At 44.0% G+C, this 7754-nt stretch overlaps 1 protein-coding gene across 1 annotated transcript; it reads right to left on the reverse strand.

The window, feature by feature from the left end:
* Positions 1 to 1829: 1829 nt before the first annotated feature.
* On the reverse strand, positions 1830 to 7554 carry LOC104509666 (plexin-B2-like; the record flags this gene model as incomplete). Its single annotated transcript, XM_010151689.1, has 3 exons — positions 1830 to 1934; positions 5444 to 5518; positions 7479 to 7554. Coding segments are annotated over 3 exons (256 nt in total), but the record flags the coding sequence as incomplete, so codon positions are not given.
* Positions 7555 to 7754: the final 200 nt, after the last annotated feature.

Below are 7754 nucleotides of genomic sequence, written 5' to 3' on the forward strand. Positions count from 1 at the left end.
CAGTAAAGATCCTGTGACACTCGGTGGAAAAAACAAAAACCAACATTGTATTTGATTTACAATTAACAGGATTTACAGACGATGACAAAGAAACAGATTAGCCACAAAATTAGGATGCTTTTGTTGGTGAAGGAGTCGCTGGCAAAGCACCTTTATGCAGAAGTACCTCAGTCCTAAGCAGTGTAATGTAACTCACAGCCCGGGCGGGTTCAGGAACGATTATACACAAATGCAAGAAAGTCGAATACAAAACAAACCAAAAAACCCCCTTTCCCAGCCTACTGGGTGGGAAACCAGTTCTGGCGAGGTTTTCGGTGTTGGGAGACTGCAGGAAAGGCCCACTGACAAATACCGGGGTATTTTCAAAACGGGGGGGTGGGGGGAAGTATCAACAAACACTAGAAGTCACCGGGTGGCAACCTACCGCGGGGCGGGGAGAGCGGGAGCAGGCTCTGCGCGAGCTCGCAGAGTCCAGGCGCCGGGCAGGACGATGAACGGAGGAGTACGGATGGCAGCGCTTCATTAAAATGCTACTTTACTGCCCAAAAAACTTGCGAGACAAAGAGGAATAAGGTTCTCCGATGTGCAATACAGCAAGTTAAGAGGACGTACCTAACGTTTTGATTTGTACGGAGCTTTACCTACATTGTAAACACACACTGTCCGACGCGTTATTTCCGCTGCCTTTGCCAGGGGCCGTATTATGCGTATTCCGTCAAATGCAGCATTCCAAGGCTCAGGAACTGACCAAGTGGTTTTCAACAGACGGGCACGTGATTTCTCTTCCAACATCGTAACTAGTATTTTACATCACAAATACAATAAAAACAAGTGATGGTGTTTCTAGGACGGTTCCAAGATTCAAATAAAGAAAACCATCAGAACCGTCGTGAAATAAGATATTATACAGAATCAAATCATGTTAAACAGCACACTCTCGGCAAGCAGCTAATTACAAGCATTCTGCTGGTCATGTTTTTCACACAGAAGTCATTCAATAGCACATAAATATTTCTTTTTCTGATCTGCTTCTTTTTTACAAAACCATTCATCAGATTCACAGAATTAGTACAAGTAAGGCACATTAGCATATATCATAAAATTCACAATAATAACAAAGAGTTGTAAAGTTTTAAGGACTAATTCCTCCTTTGCAGTGATTTCTGAACCGAATGAGGCTTTATCAGCAGAACCCCCCGACGCTGACGTTACTCTCATTTCCGTCGCGGCCAACCGTGGCGGGTGCGATACTGCGCATCATCGTGGACATAAATAATTAAATGAAGAACCGGGCATGGTAGCAAACCCCACTGTCAGATCTCGCCGAGAAACCAGGCGTGTGGTTCCCCACGTTCATTCTGAGCACAGACAGGCTTTTAGAGCTACGTGGAAGTCAATTTCCAGTTATCAAAATAAAAGGGGATATTGCATGTATCACTGAGTAGGTTATTGTTTTACGAGTACAAATATTGCTTAGCGTAGAAAGGATGCTATAGTACTGAATTTCCTTGCATAATGAATCCTAAATGCTGATGTCTTAGATTCTACTAAATTAAACGAACTACAGGTTTTCCTTCTTCCACCCCCCACCCTGCCCCCAACCGAAGGACTCTCCTTCCCACAGAAGATTCATTTACACACAACACAGCTTTTAATTAGAAGCATAATTTACAGTAGAAATTTTTTACATTACACCTCTGCTATCAAAAAAACATGAAATCTTTCATTTAAAGTTGTAATTATACATTAAAAAATAGAACACTATTTCCTTAACAGGAAGAATGAATTTGAACATCTTCAGATCAGATTTCTTTATTGCGGGTTTTGAGTCAAAGGTCAGTCACTTTATTCTCTAACGCAGCTGCTATTTGCTGTAAACGGAAGGCAAGCTGCATTTTTTGTGCAGCTGGATCCTCTTCAAGTGCATTTATAATCTGGAAGAGATAAACACAGAACGTTTCACATCATTTAGCTTAAAATATACGACACGGTTCCTGGATCAAGTGCTTGGTATTACTTGGGTTGTAGAGACTCTTGTATTCTCTCTGTACCAAAGACAAAGGCCCATCTAGGAGGCCCCACGTCCTCTTCTTACACAAAGGCAATAATGACCATCTTCACTACTTTATCTAAGTTGCTGTGATGTTTTCCATTATGCTGGTATCCAAGCAAATTAACAGGTAGTATTTCATCTTGTGAAGTATGTCATTCCAAGACAGAGCAGGCAGGGAGAACACCGTCTTTATAGCTATTTAAGAAACAGTCCTTCTCCTCTGCATCAGAAGTGTGGCCAGCAGGTCGAGGGAGGGGATTCTCCCCCTCTGCTCTGCTTTTGTGAGACCCCACCTGGAGTGCTGCGTCCAGCTGTGGAGCCCTCAGCGTCAGAAGGATATTGACCAGTTGGAGCGAGTCCAGAGAGGGCCATGAAGATGCTCAGGGAGCTGGAGCACCTCTGCTATGGGGACAGGCTGAGAGAGTTGGGCTTGTTCAGCCTGGAGAAGAGAAGGCTCCAGGGAGACCTTATTGCAGCCTTCCAGTACCTGAAGGGGCTACAAGGAAGCTGGGGGGGGACTTTTTACAAGGGCCTGTAGTGACAGCACAAGGGGGAATGGGTTTAAATTGAAAGGGGGGAGGTTTAGATTAGATATCAGGAAGAAGTGCTTCACGGAGAGGGTGGTGAGGCACTGGAACAGGTTGCCCAGAGAAGCTGTGGATGCCCCATCCCTGGAAGTGTTCAAGGCCAGGCTGGATGAGGCTTGGAGCAACCTGGTCTAGTGGAAGGTGTCCCTGCCCATGGCAGGGGGGTTGGAACTAGATGATCTTTAAGATCCCTTCCAACCCAAACCATTCTGTGATTCTATGATTCTTTTTTCTTACAGTGCACCCCAAAATGGCTTAACGGTCATTTACCAGCAGTACTTAAGCATAAGGCAGGGCAACACACAGTCTCTTGTGTCTACAGGCAATCCCATGACAAAAACGGACTGGCCACAGCATCGGGGAGCTGATGGCAGCTTCCCTTTGGCTCTCGCCAAGAAATGCCGAGGCTCTGGCTCAGCACCACGTAGCTCAGGGAGCAAAGAGCTTGTCAGAGGAGCCCCCCAGCATCCCTCACGCAGCCTCTGCTACATGGAATATATATATATATATGGGAAGGCATGACTCTAAGACACAAGGGATTTGAAAATAAGAGCCAGAAAAGGTCAACTGTTATGAGAAGTCTTTTCTTCAAACAGAGTTTTTAGGGCTTCTCAAGATCACATTTCAAAGGTTCCAAAAGGTTTTCATTTTCATCATCCTTTAGGGAAACTTTTCCACCAACTATTAGATTTCTCCATCAGAAGAATGTGTTAGACGGCAAAAGCGTTCCTTTCCTAGAACTGGCTTTATTAATAAAAGTCAGACACTGTAATCAAGCAGAAACCTTTAGCTCTCTTTAAATACTAAACCTGCAGGTACAGGAACAGGAGAAGCAGAGTTTGCCTGTCACTACCTGTGCTTCTTATTACTTCTTGTGCATCACTGACAAGGGAGATGAATGCAGTCAGTATCAATCTAGTCCATAATTTCACTTTGAAGGATGGGTATAGCATTTGAGTTTCAAACACTAGAGCAAATTTGTTTAGGAATAATTATTTTAATGGATTTGTTTTTAAAGCGTGAAAACATTTTTACAAGACAGTGTTAATAAACACTTATTACAGTATTTAAATTGGGCCTAATTTAATTTGATATTGTTCCCTTAATTTAAACAATTACATCTAGCTGTAACTCCTCAAATCTAGACTAAATAATTCATGATTATCTCTGCTGGTGAATATATCCTTCATATAAATGTGGACAATTAGAATGTGCCCACTTAGTCACTGTCAAGCCCCGCAGAGATGCAGAAGGTACAGCGCATGCTGGGAACCACTGCGTCAGTAATAAAGACAAGGGCAGCTGCAAAATGTTCCAATTTATGCAAATTAAAACATTTTCATGGAAAATAAATAAGCTCGATTAATTTTACTGAATGGTTCTTGACAGATTATCTCCAGAACTCCGAATTAGCAGCCTTTTCATTGGACGCACCTTGTCGTTACACAGCGACGCATGCCAAAGGACGAGCCGCAGCTACGCGCCGGGGCCTACCGCTGAGGGAGTCCCACAGACCGGGGACGTCACCCGCGCCTGCCACCACACGTGAAACCACGGCTGGAAGCAGGGAACAGGGGCGCGGAAGAATTGGGGCTTTAGGGTTCATCTGCCAGCCAGGGTGCCCGGGCGTTTTTGTAGGTGGTCAGGCCGCGGGTGCGTTTGGGAAGGCACCGAAAACCAGCTCGGTGAGGGCTGGGGACAAGGGGCGAGGCGGCCTTGCCCTGCATTCCTCTGGCCACTTCCTCGGCTGACCCTTGCTGCGAGGCTGGTCAGAGTGACTTGATTGTCCCTGCTGCCCGCTGTTTAGAAGCTGCGACGGGCTGCTGCTGCTGTACGAAGCAGCTGCAGTCAAGCTGAGGATGAGGCTCACTGCCGTCAGTGCTACATGTCAGTGAAAACACGAACCGTGCTGAGGTGCAAGACAAACCAAAGAGAGCTCACATGTGCTGGGCTCCTTTTTGATTCAGCATCTGTTCTTACTTGCTTTGATTTAATTCTGAGAGTTTTCTGGAGGCATTCATTTCCATGGAAACCGCTGAGTAAAAGTTTCCTTCTCTCTTTTTGTTTTCAGATTAAGTCTGGAGAGCCATAGCCACAGCCCAGCTACACTGGGATATTCTTTGTCCCCCTTTCCACAGGGCATGAAAAACCTAAGAAACATTTTGGGCTGAATCTGCGAGCCTTTGAACCAGGCTGTCTTCAACAGTTACTCTGGTTTACCTTGGGCAGGCACTTCACTTGGCACGGCAAAACAGGGCTGGTAGCAGGCACGGAAGCTTTAAGTGCATCTTAACTAATAAAAAAGGCACAGCCTCATTCCTCCAAGCAAACCAAGTTTAATGGATTGTTCCTAATGAAAACCAACACTGTCTTGAAACCTGATGCAGCCCTGATGACTACTATTTTCTCGGTGACATTCCTATGTCCTAATTCTTTGGAATTATGGGCTCTCTGGTTTTGGTAGTGATAGTTTAACAAGATCTGATAGAGAAACAGATTTTAAAATCCTTCCTCTTTAGTTCTACCATCCTAATTCCTAGGAGTTCTTGTTCTTTAAAATCCTGTTAAACTATCACTGCCAAACCAGGCAGCCCATAATGAAACTGTTGATTTATAAGAACACCCCCTTGACCAGTGCAACTGCCAAGCAAGCTGTATAACTGCAAAGTTGGAGCCTTCTGTTCAGCACTGCTTTTACCTGATTGTCCAGGGACTTCCAGAAGTTGTTCCTCTAGACTATTGTTAGCCTTCATCATTTTTTACCATTGATATTAAAAAAAAGAAAACAAAAGCCACAACTTACCTCATCATAGTATTTGTTAGTGTACTGGTAGAGTTGGTGTAGAGCCACAAGCGTATTTAAGGAATCGGTGTGTGCCTGTTAAACAACACAAGCAGGCAGCAAATGCATCAAAACACAATCACAGACAGCTGGAAGTTATGCACAACTTGGACACAACCTACAAGATTTCCAAATGCAAGCTCTGCATCCTGTAACATTTTGTTAAATGACAGTTGGGGCAGAAAAAAAGGGGTGAGAAAACTTTTGTTGGGTGATCTTTAGATCAAGGCTTTCCTGCTGGTGTTTTTCCAGCCTGCCCACAACTCTGACACTGAAGGTGGAAAGTATTTTGAACTCTGAAAGTCAACCCACAGGCTACAGCTCAAACATCTGTTGACAACATGAGTGTGTGTAACTAAAGCATTTACTCCGTACAATCTACGTATTGTTGAGATATTAAGCACTGGTTCTGTCACTGTCATGGCCGTTTGAAATCCTTTCTCTGGCTCTTTTTAAGTCTAGGAAATTATTCACACCTCACTACAGCAAAGGTGTAAGTCATCAAGACCACGAACACACATACGTTTGGAAAAAAGCCATCTGAATCATGAAGATGGAAAGGGAAGAGAGAGAGAAAAGGACTTCAAATGAAGCAGGAAATAACCCCTCTATTACCTCTTCCTCCCTCCCCCCCCGATGTTTAACATATTTAGTGAATGTGCTCTACCTGTCTAAACAGATGGTTTTCATTCAAACATAAAGGATTCAAGTCTCTAGCTATACCTTTAGTCTTTTAAGTCAGTTAAGAAAAGGAAGAATTGCAAAATATTGCTACTGGCATAAATGATTACCCAAGGCTTAAAGCAGCAGAGGAACATCCATCTTGCCTTGCTCTATAAAAGTTACTTCTAGGGCTGGTCAAAATTTGCAATGTTCGCTCATACCCATTTTTATCATAATTTACCATGTAACTAGGAAGGACGGGCATATTCTGCTCCTATTAACACATTCCACTGAATTTCCTTTGAATCACCAAACATTTTAATCCTATACACATCTCAATTTGTGTAATAAATAAAGTGAGCTGGAAAATGAAATGTCACTGGAGATGAGTGTTGTAGTGAACGACTGAAAATGGAAATGCTCTCATGAGGATGTTGATCTGCAAAATGTTAGGTCCTAAGGGCACCGAAATAAACAAACCACAAAAAATTCCCCAAACATCCTCCTTACGCTAGAGCTCTTCAACTAAATTAAGCAAATGAGCAAACCAGCCAGTAAGTACACTGTCTCTTTGCTCAGGCTAAACAACATCTTTTCAGGCACCTCTCCCAGTGCTCCAGCTTCGATTGAGCGCTTGGAAGGCACGAGCCTGCTCCAGCTAGGCTGAGCTGCAGAGCGGACACGCTCTTTCAAGACTGAAGCAGGTCTGCAGTGTCTTTGCTCGTTCCAAGCACAGTCCCCAGCCAGCAGCCATCCCCCCTCCCGGCTCTTCTCCAGGAGAGGTAACCGCCCCCATAACTTGTAAGGCAGAAGGTGCCGCTAAGCAGGAACACGGCGAGCTGCTCACATACAGCGTGAAGCAGAAGTACTGCCCTCGTTTAGGCAGCTCTAAAACAGGCTGTACTTCACGAACGTGCTCATCTTTCTTTTCTGGAATCTAATTTTTGCTGTGGTAGCACTCTGAATTCAGTCATTACCTGTTATCCGTATGAGCAATGCTGAAATTCCTCTATACGCTGTGGCAAGAAAACACAACTCACATGCTATAATTTTTCCACAATGGATGTGAAAAAAAATCCAGATGCTTTGCTCTGGCACCTACATCACTCAGATTAGTGATGATAACCACTCTTGGTTCCATTCAGTAATCAGCATTTCAAAGGGCTTCAAGGCACAACTACACTAAACACGAGTATTTCAGAGATCTATGAAATAATGCACTTGATGTTTGCACATACAGAAACCCGCTGGTTGAGTGAGAAAGAGAAGGCAAAGGAAAACAGCGCTATCCTTGGCTCCAGTTTCAGGACAAGAAAATGGAATTTATTCTTACCCTAGAAATCTCTGCTAGATGGGTATTCATGTCTTGGTCACTAACCGGCACCATCTGACGAATACCTTTGTAGTAACTGCAACAGATGAAACCAGACTTTTGATTAGGTGAAACACACTGTGGTTTTCTGGTAATCGTGTCTTTCAGTGCCGAGATTATTTTAAACATGCTTCCTAGTAATGCAGGAGATGATCGGACCGATGATTCCTTTAGTAATCTGCCTTCCAACAGTCATGAGTACCTTCATGACAGAGTGCCGTGGTTTAACTCTGGCTA

Source organism: Eurypyga helias, unplaced genomic scaffold, assembly GCF_000690775.1.
Source record: "Eurypyga helias isolate BGI_N326 unplaced genomic scaffold, ASM69077v1 scaffold45155, whole genome shotgun sequence".
Taxonomy (NCBI): domain Eukaryota; kingdom Metazoa; phylum Chordata; class Aves; order Eurypygiformes; family Eurypygidae; genus Eurypyga; species Eurypyga helias.